The 24,952-nt window shown below is 38.8% G+C and overlaps 1 protein-coding gene across 2 annotated transcripts in view; it reads left to right on the forward strand.

The window, feature by feature from the left end:
• The window catches only part of HIPK3 (homeodomain interacting protein kinase 3), an 87,383-nt gene that overhangs the window by 727 nt on the left and 61,704 nt on the right, over nucleotides 1–24,952 (forward strand). Inside the window, exons 1-2 of one of the 2 annotated variants that reach the window (XM_072421886.1) lie at nucleotides 10,169–10,523; nucleotides 17,827–18,928. In XM_072421886.1, coding sequence (XP_072277987.1) covers nucleotides 10,436–10,523; nucleotides 17,827–18,928 — 1,190 coding nt within the window. In that variant the 5' untranslated portion in view covers nucleotides 10,169–10,435. Of the gene's footprint in view, nucleotides 1–10,168; nucleotides 10,524–17,826; nucleotides 18,929–24,952 lie in introns of those variants that run through there. The other variant, XM_072421887.1, reaches the window with a different exon arrangement.

Consider the following 24,952-nt stretch of genomic DNA (forward strand, 5'->3'; position numbering starts at 1 on the left):
GGGGCAACTGGAGAATGGAGAAGTACAGAGGGGAGATCAGGGACATCTACAGACTGGAGGGGCACAGAGGGGAGATCAGGGACATCTACAGACTGGAGGGGCACAGAGAGGAAATTGGGGGCTTCCACTGGCTGGAGGGGGTAGAGGGAGATCAGGGGCTTCTGTAGTCTGGAGGAGTATAGAGGAAATTTTGGGGGGCTTCTGTAGACTGGGGCAGTACAGAGGGGTAATAAGGACATCGTACAGGGTGAATGGATCCAGAAAGATTGCAGGGTTCTATAGGCTGCAGATGGGGTTTTCTACAGACTAGAGAGTTGTAGAGAGGAAAGTCTGAGACTTTTAACATATGGAGGAATATTTGTGTAGGTCAGGGCTCTTTTACAAGCAGTGGGGTATGAAAATGATTTCCGGGGCTTCTACAGGCTAGCTGGGTACAGAGAGGAGATTTCAGGCTTTACAGGTTAGAGAAGAATAGACATGACACTATATCTTGTACAGAGAGGAGATTAGGGGCTTCTGCAAGGTTAGAGGAGACCTTGAGTCTTTAGTAAGTTTAACATGTTGTAGGGCTCCATGTTCCCTGGAAACCATATCAGCCTTTTATAATTAGCAAGTCCAGTTTCTACTAGGTAGGTGTAAACTTTCATGTGTAGCACACAAAATGGGGAACTTGTTTTTATGTAACAGGGAAAGTACAGAGGACACCGCCTAAGCAAATAGTATAGATAAGGGATTGAGGGATCTATATATTAGATGAGCAACAACCAACAAGATATTGTGCATGTGTCTGTGTTCTAGACACGCATCCCCAATTTATTTAGTATTTATGGTGCCTTTTACAGGTTGAATATGAGGGATAAAAAAGAGAAAATCATGGGTCATCAGAAAATCATCAGAAAGAGAGTAGGACATAGAGTAGATAGATCAGTCTGCATGCAGGATGGGTTTGCTCATGTGTTGCCCTCCCTGGGGTATGTTTTAGAATGGGGGTAAATACAGAGAGGTGATCAGGGTGCTATAGGCTGGATGGGGGAGATCTTTGTTACAAGCTTTAGAGATGAGAAATTGTTGGTGGGTAAAAGGGGAAATGCTCCAGAAACCAGAGAAAAAGTTAGGCTGTGTAGAAATACTTTATAGAAGGTGTAGGAGGATTGGCATGGATAGAGGAAAATGAAAAAGAAATTAGGTGATATGAGGGAGAGTGAACAGAAGTGGTATTACATAAGGTAGGAGAATAAAAGGAAGGATAAAAAGTTGGGTGACAACATTGGGTGGGTTAAACAGTTTCCTAAAAGCAGGTAAACATGTCGATTATGTAACAGTGAAATGGGCGGCATCGACTAGAAGATCGGTGGGGAAAAAGTGGAGTAACACAGTGAAACTTTAGCTGAAAAGTAGGATTAGAAGCGGGGTGATATGCCGAGGTAAATAGAAATCAGGGCATCACTGAGTAAACAAAAAGGGAAGAATTAATATGGGCACAGAAGCTGGAATTTGGAAGGCTAAACAGAGGTGGAGCAGCATGGATGTGGGTGGAACACAAATGGAGTGATATGTAAATGATAAGATGTACAGTGACATTGTCATGGGGAAATGTAAAGCCAGATAACACTGGGGGGCTGGGGTATTGGAGGGGGTATTGTCTTAGGCTAGGTACAAACATGCAATTGTTCTCGTCTGATAATCGGCTCAGGGCCGATATCGCACGATAATCTAAATGTATGTATAGCGCCCGTCGTCCATCGTCTGAACCACCGTCCTGGCCGATCCATGGACGTTGAACGATCGTAATGGAAGCAAAGGGGGAGAGTGCGCTGCAGGGTGCCTTCTCCGTAGAGCAGAATGGTGCTGTATGTACAGCGCTCGTTCATGCATCGTGCAGTCGTTAGTCGTTGGAAAGGTTCGTGAAAGATCTTTTCCAACGACAATGGTTGCATGTGTGTACATAGGTCAAAGGATAAAAAAGTGGTGTAAAGACAGTTGTAAATTCGTACTTGAGGAAAGGTGAGAAAGGTATTTATTTTCAGAGGAAAAAAAAGCAATCAATATAAATGTGATGATGGAGATGGTTTATAGATATGGGCGATTGGGAGGTAAAACAAAGATGTAAGAAACACATTTATTTTTGGGAGTCTGATGGAATAACAGCTTCAGAACTAAGTGGAGAAGAGCTGTGGTGCATTAACAGGCTTTTATGTTGAAAGAAAAAGATAAATGTGTGTTTGTTGGTTGCAAGACCTGATAGACCACATAGATGAGATTCTGTAAATAGAAAACTAAATAGATAAACAGCAGTGGGGGTTGGCATGAGATTGTCAGACAAAGGATTAGGAGGTGGTCTGAGAGCTGGAATAGATCATAGTCACTGATGTGTTAAGGAATGACAATTGGCATTAAAGAGTTCTTTACACACCATTGAGTAAATAATCAGAGATCAAACCTTACTGCAAAGCAAATATTTGTAGTTTTCTGTATCAAGAGATCTGCTCACAAATGCAAAGAAGTACATCTAAAAGTTTATATTTGTTAATCTGCAGTTTTTCGATATGTGATGTAATGTTTATTTTCACAACCTGTTGTCAGTGAGTTCAAAACAAGGAAAAGACAACACAGCAACAGTAGCTCATGTCAAGGAATCAGAATACAAAACAAACGAATCCTTTGCAACAATGTATCCAATATCATTTTCCGCTTTATAAAACATGGATGTGTATAGTATTTCCCAAGGGTTCAGCAAGCATTTCTTAGGGGTTAGAAAGAAGTTTATTTCTCACGCCCTAAACTTCTTGGGGGATGACAGAACAGTTTATAGGATTTTGACCCATTGGTTTGGATTGTAGAGAAAAAAGTAATCCGTGTGAATGTCGGTATTCTTTGCAATCCTAATAAAGGATTTAAAGGTGTGTTGCTTGTTTTATGATGATGTTGCTTTTTTGTGCTCATCAGAGCAGTTGTGTCAACATGTTGTGGCCTGGTGTATTCATGGAGGGTGGAGATAGAGAGGGCGTGAATGAGGTGTCAGCACAGGACTGCTGAGCCCAACACATTCCATAAACTTCTAGGGGCTCTGATCAGCTCACTTATCCAGTGAGAGAGGCGAGCACACTGAACGCTGCTGCCCCATATAGAAATACACTCATCAAGCCCTCCTCCCCCCTTTACATCCTGTTTCTCTTCATTTGTTGTAAGATCCCCCTGTCTCATTGCAAGTCTTTTCTTCCCATTATAGCTCAAAACAAAAAAAAAAAACTTGTCATCTTGAAAACATTTCTCTGTTCTTCTAAACACTAATTTTGCCTTGTCTCCATCCTCTCACAACTCTTCTTCCAGCACACGCTCCATAATTCTGTGGAATACTTTAACATGTAGACATTTTGCACACAGTCTGGCTTTTTGAATATCTGTGTATCATACTTCACAGGATCAGAAGAGCGGATCTAACAGACGTCAAAGGTTTTTGAGCTTGTGCGTTAGTTAATTCTATTTGTTTTGGAGGTTCAGGAGGTTATGGGAAACTTAGTGTAAATTATAGGAACACTCTGTCCCTCATATTCTCCTTTTCTGTACCGCAAGGATCTGTAATATCACAGCACAATTTGGCAGTATATCGGTTGTTTTAGAAGTCGCTCAAGATTTTTTTTTTTTTTAAACTCCATGAAATGTTAGTGAAAACATGGCACAATAAGAATTGAGTGACAACAGCTGTCTTATATTTTTCTTTACAACATTATATATATATATATATATATATATATATATATATATATATATATATATATATATATATTTTAGGATTATACCTTTTATATTGTTATTGTTTCCTGAATGTTAAAATAAATGTAACATTCACATGTTAATGTTTGCTATTTTTCTATTGTCATTGCCATGTTTCAGTTTTATTTCATATCTAGAATGACATCATGTTTTTAGGCATTATTTTATATATGAGCAACACGATTTAGAATAATATGATAACTACATAGAGAGTGCTTTGTGAAAGAGGTGCAGAAAGAGTAAAGCAAATATGTCTACCTTCATGTATTCCTGTGTGATTGTTTTTATATACAGGTATGCACATGCTAATCACTTCTATATTCCAATTTTCTAAAAACAATAGTTGCCTTATCAATATTTCTAGTCTATTGAAGCCTCTTCAGCCTATTGAAACATGTTTCTGGTTTATTTTAGAAGATGAAATTTAAGATTTTGTTTGCTATGGGTTACCATGTTTTTCATGTTTCCTTGCTTTATATAATTAGGGTTATTGGGCTTATTTATAAGTTCCAGAATGAGAGAGATGGTGAGTTGTCTCCTTCAAAGAAGCTAATCAAAGTGTTTTTGATTTTAAAATATACATTAGAAAGAAAACGTAGACATTTGATCCTACAGATCATTTCGTCAGCTCATAGAAATGAGTGTTGCTGCACGTTGTATCTTCAAAAAATGTGTCCTCCGCTTCGAGGACAGACGCACTCAAGACGTCTGGGCACATGTTGCAAAGAATCAAAGTCCATTTGCCTTTGGTGACAGGTGACGACTTGAAGGCTGTAATCCCAGCCCAGCTCGCATAGTCTCAACATCTTCTCTGGAATGTTAAGATACAAAGAGGAAGATAATATTGTGAAAGAAGGATGGGAGTGGCTTAAGCTTGCAATTACTGCTTTAATTCCAATTACAATGTGCATTGTTTGGGTTGTGTCCGTTTAAGAACAAGCATGGGCAACTTTTGGGAATGCCTTGTTTGTGGTGGGGTGGGGGGATGAGAATTGGTTGCATTGTAATCCCTTTAATGAAAGGAAGCTGAAAGTGAAACATATCTGAAAAATGTCAGATGTATTTTTTTGCCACATTCTAATTATTTAAATTTATGTTTTTTTCTTAATATTGTCAGAGTTTTTTCAATTTGAGTGGAGCCAGTAAAGATCTTCTGTCCAGTTTTGGTGAACTCTGGCATGAAATGTTTTGTTCACTTTGCTACTTGGAAGGGGAAAACAGTCTCACAGTTGTCAGAAGATTGCATAAAATGATGGGATCTTCTGACTTCAGACATAGCAAATTGTTCTCAGTTAGGGTGTATATTGCAACCCAGGTCGGGCCTGTTCACAAACTGAGCATTTCTGGGAATTTTCTCTTTGCATAATTAGTGCAAAATTTTACAGCTCATCCCTAAAGCGGAGGTATGCATGAAACAATCGGGCCAGTACTAAGTGAGCACAAATGACAAATTTTTTTATAGTTTAGTAAAAAACTTGTCTATAAAGGCCTGCCTACCTAAACATTTAGAGAAGTTTATGAAATTTTGCAGTTGTCATCAAATGCTTTCAAGCCAACATAAAAACATATATTTGCTTAATATTTTATTGCAGTGTAAGGCATAACTCACAGATAGGAATGTAAATATCAAATGAGAAATAGAAGATTGATTTTCTAGGTATATACGGAGGGAAATGGCTACTAAAATGATTCCTTTTAAGGTAATACGGTGGAAACAGGATTGTTTTGAAAGTTTTCTGATAGCAATGAACAAGTAAGGTCTGTTATCTGTTTGGATATTGGCTTCACTCCATTCTGGAGAAAATTGTCATAGCCTCCATTGTCAGTAAGACAGAAGGTTAGGGGAAACCCAACATTGTGAGTTGTCACCAGATCTATAGGAAGGAAAAGCCTTCAATGGGGACACCTGTTCCAGGAACAGATGTCTGGGATAGAAGTTTGGATTAGCCTGGAGATCTTACCTCTCTTTTCTTGTTTTGTTTGTATGGCAGAAAAAATATTGAAAGTCTCCCTAACACGGCATAGACAGCAAAAAATAACCTGATGGGTTTTATGCCTTGACTTCGCTAGGGAAGTGCAGTGGTTCAGTTGCTAACATGTTGGCCTTGCAGGTCCCAGGTTTGAATCTCAGGGCAATATCTTTCTATGTTTGTTTCTTTTGGGCACTCTGCTTCTGAAACCCCTCCCAGAAAACAAATACTACTAGGCCTAGGCCAGTGTTTCTCAGCCAGGGTTCCTCCAGAGGTTGACAGGGGTTCCTTGAACAAGGAGCAATTTTCACCTCTCAAGTCAGTTTAGGTTATAATGCTACTAAAACTCAGGTCAATTTAACCAACAGCAGTGATATTTTTGTGTATCTGTAAGGATGGCTTTCTACCCAGTGGCAAGCAATGTAGATAAAGTAAATATAGTAGGGCTTTCCTGAAGACCTTCAAGTAATTTAAGGGTTCTCCTATGTTAAAAGGGTTGAGAAACACTGCCCTAGTCTGTGGTGGGTACTGTGTAAAGGTTCTGTGAGGAGTTTTCTGCTTGCCTTACTAGGGGAGCATTTATAACGAGTGACTAGTTTTGTCATGTTCAACAATGGGCTGGGGGAGTAGCAGTAAGTTTGTAGGATTAGGCTGCATACACACGTGCAATAATTGTCGTTGGAAAGAATCTTTTTCATGATCATTTTCAACGACTAACGACTGTACAATGCATGAACGAGTGGTGTACATACAGCACCTTTCTGCTCTATGGAGAAGGGAGGGGGAGAACTACGGAGCGGCACCCTGCTGCGCGCTCTCCTCCTTCACTTACGTTACAATCGTTCGTCGTCCATCGTCCATGGATCCGCCAGGATGGTCGTTCGGACAATGGAAGACAGGCGCTGTACACACGCCAGATTCATGCCAGGCCCTCAGCTGATTATCGGACGAGAACCATTGCAAGTATGTACCTAGCCTTACTTGTTGGCTCTCAAAAGCTTAGCAGTCAAAGTGAGGGCTTAATGTGGGTGCATATTAGGAGCGTGCATGTTCCTTACCAGATATTTGGAAGGTTAAATGGAGTTCTCTGCATTTACCTGTCCTGGTAAAAAGGAATAAAACCAAACTGGTATAGGTCATCACTGTAGGACGCTCTATCATTGTAGGCCCAAATTAAAAGGTAACTTTGATGACTGATGTACATAAAAAATCGTATTGCTAATAGGGTGTGACTTGTTATTAGGTTACAGCCACATGCCCTAGTGAAATATTTGGTTTTATTATCTGCTTGTGGTAGGACAAATTAGAGTGTAAAGAACAAGGAAATGAGGTTCCTGATACAGTTTACAAACATTTTGTAACCACTTATGTATTTCATAAAAAATATTTTTTTCTTTTTTGTATGGGAAATGTTGATATTTTTCCTTATTAATTCTAAGTGTTTGTGCTCAGATAACTGTATTCCTGTAGTCCCCGGCCTATGCTAAGGCAAACTTTGTTTTTTTTTTTTTCACTTGCACTGTCCTGTCCTGGTATTCTCATGCCACTTATGTTTACACAACCTGATTCAGCAGATGCAGAGATGCTTTTTATTTTAATGTGTTAGAATATGTTGACCTTGTCCAAGTCACACTTCTTAGCCTTGGTGCTCCAGTGTACACAATAGATGGGGTGCAAACTTTTTTTTTTTTATAATCCATTAGGCCACTGTGGCGGTGCCCATTTTTCTTCCGCGGTTCAACCACATAACATCTGTCTGATAAGACTCTGATGCAAACAGTCCTTCTATTGTGCATTAAGGTTCCCCAGAGCTCGTAACACAACTTATCATGTTTCAGAGACTAGCTGCTTCAATCATGACCCAGGTGCTTTGCAGCAGATTTCCCTTTAAATAATTTTGGGAAAACTTTCCAGTAACTTATCAAGCTGTTGGCTGAAGTAAAACCAGCTATATATAGTAATCAAGCTCAAAATTTTTCACATTGATTTTTTTTTCTATCATGCTTTTAATACCAATTATGGTAGAGAATGAGCTCATGCACAGTAAACAATCCATATATATTCCAACCGCAGGTTTGCTGCAACCATGGCAACCCAGGTGAACTTGAGTTTCAGTTAAATGGACTACTCTTTCATGCCCTGAGGGTGTTGCTAGCTCAAGTGTCCAACAAAAGCTCATTCCTGCATAAAGCTTCCCGTCCATTAAAAGCCTCTGTCCCATAAAGAAACACATAGCTGATTGGCTGGCAGCGATCAATCAGGGTTTACAGCACACCTTGTTCCAGCAAACAAAAGACTACTGGGAAGTGGCTTACAGCATGTTGGGGAGTGGTGGTAACTTGTTTAATCAGCCTCAACTGCTTATTTTAAAATTGTAAGGGCCTTGATCATTTAAGAACTGCATGGAACAATTGTTCTGGCATGTAATGAAAGCAGAAACTGTCCCAAAGACATCATCAGATAGCTGCAAGCATTATACAGGCCTTTCTGTGTTTCTTAGCATAGACAGTAGGACAAATGTAGGTGTTCTAAACTTCCCCTAACGCCTTATCTACAGAAGTGGTGGTTATGGCCCTGTTTTGCCCAGTATTTTTTCTGTGTTACAATGAACAAACCTAAAATATACCACTGGCACTTGTAAAAGTTGCAAGAATTTCCCACTCCTAGGTATTGCAAGGTCAGTAGAGGTTTAGTGATTAATGATTATCATTGTGTGTTCCAGATGATGGGTAAAGACGTAATCAGTCACTGATCTGTCCAGGTCGACCAGTGCACAGAAAAGTAGCTTTATTTCCTTCTCTGCTTAGTCCTGTGACCGAATATTGTCAACATGATACTGAGGTATATTGACAATCACCAGCTATTAGCTGTGGCTATTGGACATTGTGAAATGTTAGTTGCTTAGATTTACTTTTAAATTTGTTTTTACAATTGTTCCAATATGGGGGTTTGACTTCCAGAATAGTAACTAAAATGTATTTATTTGTTACACATTTGTATCTCTGTTTTGCAGTCCTATAGCTGCAAACCCATTACTTGGTACTATTGCCAAACTGCATGTCTACCACATGTTGAGCACATCACAGAAAATACACAAGGAAAGCACCATCCATATTATCAAAATAAAATTTTATTTATACCAGGTTCAGAAACCATTATTATTAACACAGTATTTATATAGTGCCAACATAGTACGCAGCGCTGTACATGAAATAGGGGTTGCAAATTACAGATGGACAGTGACAAAGGAGAAGGCAGAGGACCCTGCCCAGAAGAGCAATCGCTCTTCTAAGAGGTGGGGAAGCAGCATACAATAAGAGGAGGACCAGCTAGTTATAATACATTTAGGAACTAAACCCGCAATACCCACCTGTCATGATTCTGTCACAGGTTGCGCCTTCTTTTTCCTTTTTTCCTTCTGAGGAGGATCTTCAGCCATCTAGATTGGCCGAGCCAGGATGAAGCAACTTCCATGCAGACGTTCAGTCATCCTTAGCATGTGCAAAGGAAGCTGGGACTGCTAATTACCCCTGCCAACAAACTTTGTAATTTGACAGCTAGGTGGCGATCGGGCAGGTAAGAACAGTTACCTGTCCCTTTGTTTATTAGTCACCTACCTGATCACCAATTTTTAAAAATGTGATTTTAGTTCCACTTTATATGAGACCACTCATATAAAACGTAACATTTGTACATATGTATGAAGCACCATATGTTATCCACATATATATTCTTTTATACCAGTTGGTTCTGCAAGAATTGCAGACGACAAAACAAGCCATCCCATCTAATGACTGGTATGTTTCAAATGCCTACGTTTTATTTTGGTGGGTGGTTTAGACAAAGCCTTATATTCTTTATTTATCACACAAGGAAGGTATGGCCTGTAAACAGGCTGGATTACCTTTCATGATTTTGCATGTTGAATAATCCATCAAATCCTAATCGGCGATTTCGATAATTTTGTGATTCATGCGTGCATATTGTTTTTATAATGCATATGTCATGGCTTGTCACTATATGAGCAAAGAATGCAGCCGAAGACATTCCTCTATTCTTTATTATGGCTTGTGATCTAAACTAGTCTGTTGGGAAATAAAATGGTTACAAGAACGCTAGCTGCTGTTACAGCTGTACGTGTTAATTGGTTAATTGGTAGTTAAAAGACGAATCTTGGTTAATTGTAGTAGGTGTTAGTCTGAATTTATGTTCAGTGATGCAATGAACACTCCTACTTTTAGTTTTTGGTTGCTAGGTAATCAGAGATTGACGCACGCTAGATTCGCAGCATGGGTATAAACAACAAATCCTGCTTATGTTATTGTGCCCTGCTCACACACCATTTAATAATCTGTCTCTCCAGGGTACTATTGACCATGCACAGCTTCCAGTAAGCATCAAGGAAAGTCATGGCCAGTATCTCTTACTATATATTCAGACTGAAAGTCTATCTCTGAGCAAATGTTGTACCCCTGGGATCCTCAAATTATTTGCTTTTTTTAGAAAGGGGAAAAACCCTTGTATGCCTACCTGAAGTAAATGTCACCTGTCCTTTATGGACTCTTCCTCTGGGAAAGGAGACTGGTGATCCTACGCTTCAGTCTGCATGATCCAACTTGTACCATCATGCTGTTCAGTCCTCAGCAGCCTGCCTCTGTTCATTTAAGTGTCCACATTGTCCAGACAGCAAGATGGGAGCCCCAAGATGGACCTTCCTACTCTGCAGCGAGGACAGTAGAAAAACTTGGATCCCGATTTGCTATCTTTTGTCAGATTTAGGTAAGTTAAATGGACTTTAAGGTTGTTACCCAGCAAGACGTTATATGGGGGTAGCTGGTAATTGAGTGGGTTCACATTTCTGGAGAAGCTTTAAAGCAGATCCCTTCCCAATTACATATTTTTGCTATGAGATGATAATATGAACATATCTGGGAAGAGATGTATATTCATTCAAGTGGTTTGGCTATAAGTTTGAAGTGTGTTAACATTTTTATAATTTTAAAGAAATTTACCCTTTCTTCCCTATAGGGAAAGGGTCCGTGATCCCCCTTCCAGGTCTCGTGGTATCTTTTTTCCTAAATCAAAAGATGATAGAGATATTGTATATTAAACAGAGATTCTAGTTGGCAACTTGGAGCCTGGGAGATATTATGCAGTCAGATTGTATAGGTTAGGGAAATAGTGAATTGGTACTAATTTCCCTGCAGGGTTTAGTCTGCAGTGCACATTGTCGTTTTGTGGTGTTGGGACAAATAAATAATTCTTGAAACGGAACTAAACCCAGTTTATTATTACCTGTTCCTGGCACTGCTGCCTTCTTCTCTTCATTCCGATCTTCTGTCATCTTAATTGGGCAGGTTAGGATGATGGGAGTTCATTCAGTCCCAGCAGCTACAGGGTAACCAGACTAATGCCAAATTTCCCGTCTTCCTACACTGAGCTGGGCATGCTCAGCTCAATGAATTTTGACAGAAGAGAACCTCAATCAGGCAGGTAAGAATGTTTATTGCAGATGGGACATAGTCTGTCCCTTTCTGCAATAAAACCCTGCCCAATTGTATTTTTTTATTACCACTTAAAGCTAACCATGCATGTTACAATCTCTTTGCAAGCTTTCATTATATTTCACCAATGACTATTTCGTCCAAGGACCTTTGATTAGATAGGAATTAAATATGTTGTATGAATAGGCCCAAATAATACATTGTCTTGGCAAATACTACAAAAAAAAAATAAAACATGCTGAGAATTGTTAGATCGGAGTTTTAAGTGGTAAATTACGATTTGTCATGGGAAACGGGAAGATGGACAGAGGAAGTCGCACTTCCCCTCTCAGAAGGGATACAAGACGTTTTACCTCTGCTGGGAAATGTATTGTTTTTTTATTGCACTGGTTCCTGTATATAATTCACAGTCTTTCCTACACTATTGTCCTTGTTAATGCCCAAAAAATGTTAGCTGGCATAAAATACACGTTCAAGTCTGTACAGGAAAAAAAAGTTACTTTGGTAAAAGTATTCCTATCATTTAGAGAAATATAGTGGCTTTGTATGTATTTTTAGGCATTATTGCCAAGACTGAATTTTTTTTCTTATACTCTAATTCTTTAATGCAGGGGTGCCCAACAGGTAGATCGCAAAGGCAACGTGAGTAGATCGCAGAGCCCTGCCTTTTAAAATAAACTCTACCGCGCACAGGAGTTAAGTCCAAATTTTTATTGTTGGTAGATCATTTTTCCATTTTAGAAGTAGCTTGCAAGCCAAAAAAGTGTGGGCACCCCGCTCTAAAGGATAATAAATATTGCATTTAAGAATTAAATGGGTTGCCATCCACCATCAGGTTGTGCTTTAGGTTGCTCCACTGCTAGTTTTGGTTTTTAGACCTCAATAATAAAGATTATCAAAATTAAATTGAATATCAAACACACATCTATGAGACACCAACAATGAATATAGGTTAATTCAAAGTGGTGCACCTCAACAGTACTACCTCAATAATGAGGAATATCCTATAGAGCAGGGATGCCCACACTTTTTTGGCTTGCAAGCTACTTTTAAAATGATCAAGTCAAAATGATCTACCAACAATAAAAACTTGGACCTAATACCTCCTGTGCGTGGTAGAGTTTATTTTGAAAGGCAGGGCTCCGTGATCTACCAGTAGATCTCCATCCACCTGTTGGATACCCTTGCTACAGAGGATGGTGGCGGGCCTTGTGTACTTTTGATTCTGCATGTCCCCATGTTTGTACCAGCAGCTTGATAAAACTTTTTCCAAGTAAGGATTATTCAGGTGTGTGAGGCATTTTGTATGGGGATTGTTTAGAGGAGTGGATATGACCCACAGCCTGCATTGGCGGCCACTTAAGTTGGATAGGCACCTTTAGCATTTTGCTGGTGACATAAAGTGTCTCTGGAGCCACTGCAGGCATTTTACAGGTCGGTTACTTGTTCCTCACACTGCACACACAATGGTTCCTGCCAGTGACTTGTACGCCCTGTAGAATGAGCAGGTATTCGGGCAGAACTACCCACATAAGTTAACGAGCACAATACAAAACATATATTTAAAAAATAAAAAAAAAAGACCCAAAATCATATTTGTTTTTTTCTGACAATGATGGAAGATCTTTTGGAATAGTAACACGTAATTAGCCACTAAGGACTTGTTTATGAGGCTCAAGCTCTATATGTGTTACCCCCTTTAGTTTTCTCCCACACCTTAAAAAAAAAAAAAAAAAAAGGCAGTGATCGCTACCAAATTTCTATCCTAACTGGTTTCTTTACCCTGCATTTTACCATTGTTACTTGATGGTATGCTGTCCCTTTCTCTCTTTCCTGATCCTGTTTGTGCTGTGGGGTGCACTTGTATATATGTATAGATATCTGTAGCAGCAAGCGTGTATTACACACGCAAGACTGGTGGGCTCCTGCATTTGGCATCAATATTTAAAGACCACTTTATACAACCACTTATATGAAAAAAAAAGCAAGAATACAGAACTTAAACGTTCCAAACAGCATGCAGGTGACAAAGCTAAAATAGGACAAAATGGTGTTACCTGGCTGTCTGTGGAATATTGGACTGACCAAACAGAATTATATATCAGGTAAAATAAATTCACCCACACATTATATCTAGCTTGTTGCTGGGCCTAAAATTGGCTTACATTGAAATTTCATGTTCTTTCCTTTTTTTTAGTCCCCCCTCCTATTTCCTTCTTACTGAACATTTCTCTTTCCCTGCTATTTAGCTGCTTTGTATGAAATCATGTGGTTTCATGTCCTCAATGTCCCAGTTGCTGATATTATTATAATGTCAGAAGTGCAGTTTCTCATCCGGTTTCCCTATTTTTGGGATTATTTCCTCCCCCCAGGTTAAGTATGATAACCGTGACTTTTAAAGATCATTATTCATGTGATGGTTTTGCACAAGGAGCCTCTGTTTATGGCCTAGTTTTAAACAGTACTTTCGGTGAGCCTGCATTTTACAGATTGTTTGATGTGTTTTATTAGCTTGAATGCAATTATGTACATCAGCTGCGTCCACTTGGAAGCCCTCGTTTTGTTTTTGGAATGGTTGTTGGATGTCAGGGTAGGCTGGCATTTAAAATATTTGTTAGTTGTTTGTCACAAGTCTTTTACCCTTTTTTTGCAAAATTAAAGTAGACCTATTCTCTAAGTTGTTAATGTCACGTGGGATAGATTGAGAGGGAGCAGATAAATATCCTGAAGAGGTTGCAGTATCACAGATAGCACTAAAAGATCAGCATTCTAGGATTTGCATCTGCTTTCCAAATATGATGCCAACCTATAGATGATGTGCTAATGTAAATCAATGTACTTGTGCAGACTAGCCCTTACTTTGACCAGCCAGACATTTATAGTGCTATGATCACTGTGTAGATGCCGTCTTGCAGAATGTTGCATGCCAAGGCACAGCCACCTGACTGAAGTGGAACTAAATCTGTTTTTTACTTGTCTATCCCAATTTCATCTCAGGGTGCCTCCACCTTCCTACTTCACTTCCTAATCTTAGGCCATCTTTATTGGCTGATCTGGGATGACATATCTTCCGCACAGGAAGTCATTCATTTTCAGCATGCGCAAAGGAAGCTGGGAGTGGTGGTTGTCCCTGGCGCATGTGCATTAGACAGCAGAGCCATGGACAGACAGGTAAGGGTAGTTATTGCAGAAGGGACACTGGCTGCCCTTGTTTGCAATAACCGCCTGCCTAACTCACAATTGTTAAAAGTTGGACTTGATTTTCACTTTAATTATTGTTTTATTTCTGTAATATAAATTAGTTTTCTTTGTTTATTGTTACTGTATGCTGTGATATGGTAAGAAGTTATTTATGCAGGCTTGTCCAATTACTGCCTGCTATTAAATTGGGTGGCATGGACATTCCTGACCTGGTTAAATGATTCCCATCATTCTGTTCGCTCATGAATTGGTATGAGGGCTAGGACAGTTATTCATAAGTAGGTCAGCAGTAGAAATCTGCACAACAGACCATTACTTAAAGATTGCACAGTGATTGCTAATCACAGTATGACTGGTTCTATTACGAGTCGAGCCGCATGTTTGGTAGGGTCATGAAATTATTTACAGCTTATGTTCAGTTGCTCAAATCAGGCATGGCGTAGAGCTGAACAAATCTCAAAACCTAATCAGACCAATGTTCCTAAAAGTTACAGCACGTACTATTTTATTTATAATTTTTATCTTTTAATGGCTGATTATTGCATAAAACTTGAAAATGTCTCCTAGTTTGTTTTCTTTCTTTTTACAGCCTGACCCAGTTACTGTTTATCCCAGTAGAAAATACTTCCTCTCACTTTCCTGGTCTGTTGAAGTGACAACCTAAAATATGGAGCATATTTATTAAGCAGGGAATCTGACATTTACCAAAACATTTACTGCAGGTAAATCTTCCAGGTTTTAAACGACACAGATTAACCGCCAGTAAATGCTTGCTGAAAGTCACAGTCATTGCTTTATAATATGCCCTCAGCTGTTCCTTTAGCGTATGTATGGGTAATCAATGACAAAGCTAATTGGGCTTTAGAAGTGAACTGCATCTATCGGAGCTATTGAATATATGTAGAGGTTATGAGCCAGTCAAGATATTCCTGTTAACAAGTTGTCATTTTTATCATACAGTTTTAAATTAACAGCCATAAGTGTAGTTTTCTGACACAACCTTTTAGCTTCTTTATTTTATAAATGTACCTTGACCATTTAAACCTTGTTAGGTTTATTGCAGGAGATCTTCACCATCTTTATTGGCCATGCCAGCATAACATAACTCCCTAGCGGAGTTCATTCATCCTGGCACATGCCAAGGAAACTGGGGTTGTTTTTCTGGAAACCAAAGTGAACGCGCCACAGCTCTCCTTTGACTTCAGAAACCCAAAGCAATCAGGCAGGTAAAATGTATTATTGTAAAAGGGACATTACCTGTTCCCTTCTGTAATAATGACATTCCTGATCATGCAAAGTTAAAAGCAGAACTTTAGTTCCACTTTAATCAATGCGGAAATCAGGATGTCATGTGATAACTTGCAACAGCTAAGGAAAATGGCCATTGTAGGTAAAGAAGCTTTGCAGCGTGTGACATGTGTGCTACTTATATATTTACCAGTGCCAATGTCTTCATGAAGTGGCCAGGTGGATGAGACTTTCTTTGGCTGGCTATAGTTTCAATTAGACATTCTGACCTTCCTGCTTGTCACATCATATAGAGATCTCTAGAGCTGGCCTACTAAAAGATATTTTTGGAATAACTTTCCGGTGTAAACAGTTCATCTTGATTAAAGTGTACAATGCTGTTGTCTATTCATGTCTCACATCACAAGTATATAAAAAAAATATGCATTTGTGAATGAAAAATGGGTCGGACAGTCGAAAAGCAACCTTTGCTTCAAACACTGCTTGCCTACTCGTACCAAGGGCATCTTGTGTATTCCTATATTGCCGGTGTTTTTATTCTGTTGAGACTATTACCTTATTAGCATTTTGTATATTTATCAACCCTTCTATGCAAAAGCTATATTTAGCGGTTGTATGTAAGGGCTCTCTGTGCTGTAAGTGCTATTATTATCAGTCAGGCATGTGTGTGTGTGTGCATACTGATAAGGTGTTTTTTTTCCAGCATTGGATTTGAAGTTTTATGAAGACCTTGTTCACGGGTACACTATTTTGTAGGATGAGGGCTGTTGTGTAACTTTGGTTAATTGTAGACATGCATAAAGTATATTGTAATGGATAGTTTCTATTCTTTGTACTGCATAAAGTCGATGCTTGTTTGTGGAACTGAGGGTTGTTTATTTGTGGATGCCAGTGGACCCCTTTAACCAAGAGGAGAGATTGTTTGGGATCAACAACCATCCTATAGGTAGGATTAAAAGTGCGTTTGTTGTATTACAATTTGTCTGGGAGGAAGTTTGGTTTTTGCCAAAAAGCTTTTTTAAAGCTTTTTTTAAATCTAGTATAAAGATTTAAGAATCTGTGTGTACACAAAAGGTGCTTAATGTACCTTGAAGTATGGTCACGTGGTTTCTGGCTGAACGTGCGTAGCAGATGCAGCCTTGTTCCAGGAAAGTCACGGTTAATATTTCTCTGCATCAGTTCTGTGAAGTATGGTGGAAAATATTCTGCTAGCTAGAGGAAACTGTTGGTTTTACTCTGGTTACAGTGTAACTTTCAGTGTACTCACTTTGTCCTGACTTGTACAAACACTGTGCTGAACATGAAAAGGACTTTTACTCATGTGCAATCACAGTGATAGTATGGATTGATAAGATTCTGCTACTAGCTGCTTATTGTATTATTCATTTAGATATTCAGGTTCAGCTTGTTTTTTCCCCCCTTTTCGGCAGATATGACAATACAATAATAACATTGTAATTGTTCAGTTCAAAACACAACTTTATCACTTTTGGGTGAGCTGTGGCTAACTTTGGTCTCTATTTGTTCTTAGAATGCGATTGGGCTCCAGGTACAGCTGCCGTGGAGTTGGGGCCATTTCAGACTTGTGGCAGACAGCAACGTTCTACTGCAAAATCAACTGTGCTTTCAACCTCTCCCATTCAACTAAATGGGGGGAAACGTGGAACCATTTTGGGCAATCATTTGCATGGCACTGCAGTTAATTGTGACAAATCAGTTGTCAAGCATTGACGCTAACAAAACTAAACTAAAAAATAATAAAATTTTATATGTATGGTCTTCCTAGTTAGTTGCTGGATGGTATAATTTATATGTTACCATATCTACTGCTGTAGCTTTAAGGAAATCATTTTCTATTAAATGTAGTTGATTACTGGTTCGTTTTTTATATGGAGTCCTCCTCTGAGACTCTGTTTGGAAATGACCTCATGGGGGAATACAATGAAGGCCCCAGAATACAATGGAGGTTTTGTATCTCCCTGTCATCTGGGAATGCCACATATTCATTTAGAAGAGGCTGGTAAGGGTTACCCTTTTCAGACTGCTACTTCCTTGTATTAAAATTATTGATGATCATTCAAAGTGACTGTTTGTTATACTAATATATCTTTTTCTTACTGTATTTTCAGGTATGGCCTCACAAGTTTTGGTATACCCACCATATGTTTATCAAACTCAGTCAAGTGCCTTTTGTAGTGTGAAGAAACTGAAAGTTGAACCAAGTAGTTGTGTATACAGCAAGAGGAGCTATCCACGCACCGACCTGAATGCTAGAAACCTTGGATTTGCACATCCAAACAACAAGAGTAGGGCTCCTTTCCAGACAAAGAATCCATTCAACAGACCTCGCCAGCAGACTGTGACTTCCCAGACCAACACAGTCGCATTAAAATCCAATAGAGGTGCTCCAGTGGACTCAGCAGCGCAGGCGCGGCCGGATCCAAAAGAGCCACCGACAGTTGGATCACCGGATTGTGCATCAGATTTGCTGGATACACATCAGCGATGTGGATTGAAGCGTAAGAGTGAAGATTTGGAGAACCAAGGTGGCACCATGCAAATTGTTGACGAGTTGTCTGTGCTGCCTGCAATGCTGCCAGGCAATGCAGCAAACCCAGTAACTGTTGTGGCAACCACAGGAGCATCTAAACAGAACGGAGCTAATGTGGATGGGGACTATCAGTTGGTACAGCATGAGGTGTTGTGCTCGGTTAAAAATACTTATGAAGTACTGGATTTTTTGGGTCGGGGAACCTTTGGACAGGTAGTCAAGTGCTGGAAAAGGGGGACAAATGAAGTTGTGGCAGTCAAAATTTTGAAAAACCATCCTTCTTATGCACGCCAAGGGCAGATAGAGGTGGGCATCCTTGCCAGGTTGAGCAGCGAGAATGCGGATGAGTTTAATTTTGTGCGTGCGTACGAGTGTTTCCAGCATCGGAACCACACCTGCCTGGTTTTTGAGATGTTGGAACAGAATTTATATGACTTTTTAAAGCAAAACAAATTTAGCCCCCTGCCCTTGAAAGTTATTCGGGCCATCTTACAGCAGGTGGCTACTGCACTGAAAAAGCTGAAAAGTCTTGGTTTAATTCACGCTGACCTCAAACCCGAAAACATCATGCTGGTGGATCCTGTAAGACAGCCGTACAGGGTGAAAGTTATAGACTTTGGCTCTGCTAGCCATATATCAAAGACTGTTTGCTCAACGTATTTGCAGTCTCGCTACTACAGGTAAGAATAGCCATGGTTCATTTTTAGTTTATTCTGTGCATACTTAAATTCCATAGTTGCAGACTCATTTTTCTTGCAGGTTGGTCTTTTCTATATCTTATATTTCCCATCTGTCCCTTTTTTTTGCATATGGAAATATGAAATTGGCAGTTGTTTATTATAGATTGAATATCTTTGGGCTTAGGAAGTCAATATGCTGACATTTAAAAGCTGAGTTTTATCAGAGGAAGCATTAAAGCCAATGGGGTGTTTTTGATTTGTACACGCATTGTGTTGCTGTACATTTTCTGTGTTGTCTTGGGGTATCTCTTTATCGTACTTTCATGTTTTACAGTTACAGTTGTTTAAATTATTTTAAAATGAATTTTTTTTGTTTGTTCCCAGTAACCATTTTAAATTGGAGCCGTGTGGTCTATACAGCATTCTTAATAATATTTTACTGGTCCTTGCAGTTAAAATTGTATTTGATACCATAGATGCAACTTTTGTTTAACAGTGCCATGCTTGATTCAATGTTTTTCTATGAATTGTTCTTCATATTCCTCTTCCTCCGTGTCTTTTCTGGTATGGTTTACCCAGCTAAAAAATCTTTTGTGATTTCCAGCCTGTCATAAGACGGCTAGGAGTGTGGAGCAATTCCCTGAATTCCCAGCAGTGCAGCAACTAGAAGTCATTGCTGTGCAAATGGAGTGTGTTCTATTGAGAGAAACAAATGTTTTAGGAAAAAGTTCAAGTAGCTCGACACAAATTTTTTTTTTTAAAGTGCACCAATACTGAGAGAATATGGTAACTGATATTGCTGAAACCATCCTAATTGCTTGGGTTTAAAGCTTTTTTTTCTTTCTTTTTTGGTTTCAGTAGTTTCAGTCACATACCTGAAGCATGCACCTAGATGCAAGTAAATAAAAATAGCATTTTCCCTTTTTTTTAAGCTGGGTGGGAAAAAGCTGTAGGCGTGTGTTGGCACCTTTATCGTGATACAAGTAGCCGTCCATAATCAGCCAGATGGTTACAGATAATTGTTGGGTGGTGCACCCGGCTAAAAGGGGCCTGTAAAAGCCAGAGCTGCTGCGCGCTCATTCTGGGTCAGCGGTTCAGAAGGTATAAAAGTTTGAGGAGCGGAACTCCCACTAGGGAAGCTGAAGAACCAGGTCTGAAATACCATAATCTGAAATCTCTTGTTTAGGAGCATTTTAAAGCTTTTTGTGTAGTGTGCCTTCTACATACATACTACTGAAAAAAAAAAAAGATTTAAAAAGTCTCCAGTTCCCACTGCCTACTCTACACCTACTTCTAGCTAACATGTGCCAACTTACCTCTCCCTCTCCTAATATTAGAGCCTCCTGCAGTTTGTATTTCCTGCCAATGCCTGTGCTTTTATTTTTTATAGACTTGGATGAACTATAGCTATAGGGCCCCAGTCAAATCTATAAACCATGAATGTGCAGGCCTGAGCATTGACAGGAATATTTTTAATGAAGGAACTAAAAATATAGAAGGCTGGCACAATTGGATATATGCATTTGGATACTTTGGTAAGGGGTTTAAATTGAGTGAATTTGTTAAGGAAAGGGGTAGGACTGGGATCTTTGGAGTATGTACTAAAAAACTAAACATTGCCTTTTAAAAGTCTGAAGTTGCTGAGTCCCGTGTGATGGAGCTTTTTGTGTTCCAATTGTGTTAGGTGACAGTGGTGCTTGAATCACTGCTGTGGGCACAAGATTACAGATCCTTTTTGCAGTAAAAACGGTCTTCAAATGATCTCCTTAGCTTCTTACCTTGAATTTAGCTTTAAGTGCAAGTGAATCATAGTTGTAAACTCCTAAGAACAAGAGCTACATTTCCATAAATAACCAATTCTGTGATCCATTACTGAAAATAACAACTTCTGCCTCCCAGTATCATGGCTTATGCTTCCTATCCAAGGCTTAGTCACACTCACATTTCTGTGTTTAAATAATTTGTTGCTGGAGCCGTGACGCACCACATTCATGATATGTTCCTGATTTATTTATTAGACCATACAGCCTTTTCTCAGTCATGTTTTTGTAATATCTATTTAAAAGTAGCCCTTCTGTCCCATAGTGTGCAGCTGCGAAATCAGAGTGGGATTTTTATTTTGACCTATGTCAAGCAGTCCATGTACCTGTCAAATGCCCATTTGTGGGCAAGAGTGATACCCACACAAGTATTATTATTGTACAGTATTATACATTTATTTATACAAAGCCAACATATTACGCAGCGCTGTTCATTAAATGTCGGTTGTGATTGACAGATTTAAACAACTGCCCAAAAGAGTTTACAATTATAGATTATGTAAGAGTATGCCAGAATGGTTCAGTTTTTGCTTTTAGAATTTGTTATTTTTTTCAACTAATATACCTAAAATTTATGATAGCTGTATGTTCTTTAAGAATTCCTTAATGTCACAAATCCTGTTTGCCTCTAATGTATTTGTACCCAATATTCCAAGCACTTTAGGTGGTACTTTGTGTTGCTTTTCTTGTGATGAAATCATGAAACTGTCTCCTTGCTCCCTGACTGGCTTGCCTATTGAATTACGTTAGAAATTTCTGTTTTTCCAGAGTAGGTTAGGACATAAAAAAGCAGATTCTGGTTGCTATGGACCGAATAGACGTTCTTTTAGAAAAATAAGCATGCATTATGGATTTGTCCTATGGCAGCATGCAACCTAAGATTGCAAAATTGTTTTCAGTAGCAGAGAAAATTGCTTTGCCATTTACTTGATAGTAATGTATAATATTTTCTTTATTTTGATAATCGTAAAAAACAACATATTCTTGACATTATCCATGACCTACTAAATTATGCATAGCTCAAGTTAACACTTTGCAAACTTTGAGGTTTGTAAATGGTCATTTTATTAAAGAGGTGACTAGCTGGCTACTTCTTTATACAAGGGAACCTTAAAGGGGTTTGCTGATGTATGAATCCATGTATAATGTTCATTTGGCTTCTTGGTTCAAATTGATAAATTAAACAGCAACTCAGATTGGCAATTTAAAGAACTGTGTGTAATTAAGTGTGTGCCGAGAGACAGAGGGTGGCTTTCATTGGTGGCTTTAGCTCCTTTAATGTTAGTGCTAGTTGCTTGGTTGTTTATTTTTTCTTTCTTTGACTATAACATTTCACTGACCTGAAACAATTGTGCAAGTATTACTGTCATAGTATTCTGAACCCAAAATAAAGCTTTTTCAAATGTTAAAGGTGTTGGTTTGGCAAGACAGTCTGGCAACCAACAGTAAAGGATAGAAAGCAATGCAGCCATTGTACTAATATTGGCATAGGTTTCATATAAGTGCAGCTGTAACAAAATCTTTAATATTTTATTAGGTCCTGAAATGAACATATAGGCTTTTGGAATTTCAAACCTAACTGAATGACATTTAATTTGCTTGTTTTTTTGTTTTGTTTTTTTTCACTACGGATTTCCTGAAGTCTCTTTACAGCTAGTTATGGTCTTCATGCATTCACTCAAGCAATGGCTGCATGGACTTACTCATGAGTAGGTTTCTTGATGGTGACAATTCCTATTTGTGTGTTATGTAACAGGTGACAATGCTGAGCCACAGGTGGAAGGTTTATTATGCAATAACAGGTAGTGCCTGAAGAAGAACCTTTATGGCAGGATTACCGGGTGTTCTTTAAATAAAGTCATAGATTAAAAGATCTTTGAAATGATACAGACACATTGAGTCATGTATAAGATTTTAGTGATTAGGTTTACATCCTCTATAAATGCTCATTTTAGAGGCTAGTTAAACATTTTCTAAACCAAAAACAAAATAATCATATGCCGAAATCTGTTTATTTAATTAGAATTCGGTAAAGAAAAACCTTTTCCGTGGCTGCTTGTCTGTATCAGGGTTTTGCTCCAGCCTTGCATGGACAAATGTTATTCTATCACTTTGAACTACACATCACTGTAATGTAGCAGCTTTGCTTAAAATAGGCCCCTGAGCTTGGCCAAGGCATGTTGACTACTATAGATGGTGAGGCTGTCTGACCGTAGAGTTGAAAAAAGACAGAAGTACGCTGCTAAGTGGGTTTGTTGCTCAAGGTCAGCAGGATCTAATACGAGCTGTTCCAGTACTTGGGGGGCCTGTTACAGTATGCAGTATAATTTTGTTTAACACTTGTATTTATTGTGTAGTTGAACAGGTTGTGTTGGAACGTTTGTATGGTCAGAGGGAGCCCTAATAAATTTTATACAAGGTCAGTTCAGCCTTAGAGACCTTACTCATCTACAGCTTCAGATTGTGTCAGTCGTTCTCGACCTTCCACTTCCCTTTTCAAACACAAAGCAGTTCCACCGTCATTTTGATGTAAAGATTTCAGATGGCATGATAGAAATGTAAGGAATAAGTATACCTTTTGTTATAAAGGGTTTACAATTCCCATCATTCTCTTATCTCCCTTCGTCATTAATATTAATTCCCGATGAAGCAAAACAGAACTTTGAGTGAGGCTTCACCGGGGAGCTTCACTGATATCCCAAGGGCGGACAGTTTTGTGGACATCCTAGTATTGTCCTTAAGCCTGGGTTGTGTAGAGTAAAGAAAAAGCAAGAAAGGCATATGACATGTGAGCAAAGAAAGGTAATAAAGCAGGAGTCCCCAACCCCTGACAGATGGGCCACGAAAGCACAGAGACGAGCGGTGGTCATTAACAATGCATACTTTGTTAATGTATGCTTCTTGGTTGTAGTTGTAAAAGTTCAACATCTACACAACTAGCCACAACTAATAGCCAGGTTGGAAACCATAGTTTTATATATATATATATATATATATTTTTTTTTTTATTTATTTATTATATATACAAACTGCCTTTTGTTCTATGGCCAAGCAGAAATACTGGGACCAGTGCTCTGCTACAATGAATGATGGCTTGATTTGTCTTGCGGTTCTCAGTACTTTTATAATGAAATGTAATCGGATAATTTACAATAGTTAAGGTAGAAATACATTTTAGGTGCTCATATGTTTTAGGATTCTGCTTTTTAGTACAAGGATTGACTCTCCAAATCTTACAATGATTGGGTAGACCACATATTTTGAGGATGGCCTCAATCCCAGACATGGTCAACCTTATTAACATCAAAGGCAAGACCATATGCGGGATACCTGGGTTCCTCCAGAAGTTGCTTAAGGTTTTCTTAAACTGTGGCTCATTGTCCTGATGTTGCCAGCATAGTTCTAGGGCCAACACCACTTGGTAGACCCAACTGGATTACTCAGTTTAGTTTTGGTATACCAGCCATTACTGTTCAATTCTATCCATTGGTCACCAATTTAAGAGGCTTTTTACCATTGGCCTCTATTAAATTGGTAATTAGGGGTTCCTCAAAAACTGAAAATTAATTCAAGGGTTCCTCAGGGGTAAGGAGATTGACAAAGGCTGGTCTAGGGTGTTTTGCCAATACTGTTTTGCCATTGGGGATAACCTGAAGCTACCCGATCAGAGCTGTACTTTGTTGGCACCTAGTGCCCGGAATGTTTGTAAGCAGACTAGACCTAATATGTCATATAAATTTAGAATGTATGGGCACTTGTGTTTTGTTCATACCTTTTAAGTACTTGGATTTGGAAAAACATACTTTTAATTGCTTATATACACGTTAGACATTTTCCTATAGCAAGATCACATCTTAAAAATATATGCTGCCAGACATTAATTTCAACTGTTTCTTTTGGCAAAATGTCAGAACATGGAAGTTAAAAAATAGTCCATTGCCTAATGTATCCTGCAATCTGAGCTCCTTATGTTGTAATAGATGAACTTGAAGCATTTCTGTGTATTAGTGGTGTCTAAAAGAATGTTCGGAATTTGTTGTGCCTGTAAATGGCTTGTACCTAGGAGTCTTAGAGAAACCAGTAAAGCTGATATTTAACCTCTGCACTACTGGAAGTCTTGGAAGCTATACTATTCTTATAATATAGCTGCTATTTGTTTTATTAATAAATTGTATACAATGTACTAGCACTGTACAGCAATGCT

Source organism: Pyxicephalus adspersus, chromosome 9 (assembly GCF_032062135.1).
Source record: "Pyxicephalus adspersus chromosome 9, UCB_Pads_2.0, whole genome shotgun sequence".
Taxonomy (NCBI): domain Eukaryota; kingdom Metazoa; phylum Chordata; class Amphibia; order Anura; family Pyxicephalidae; genus Pyxicephalus; species Pyxicephalus adspersus.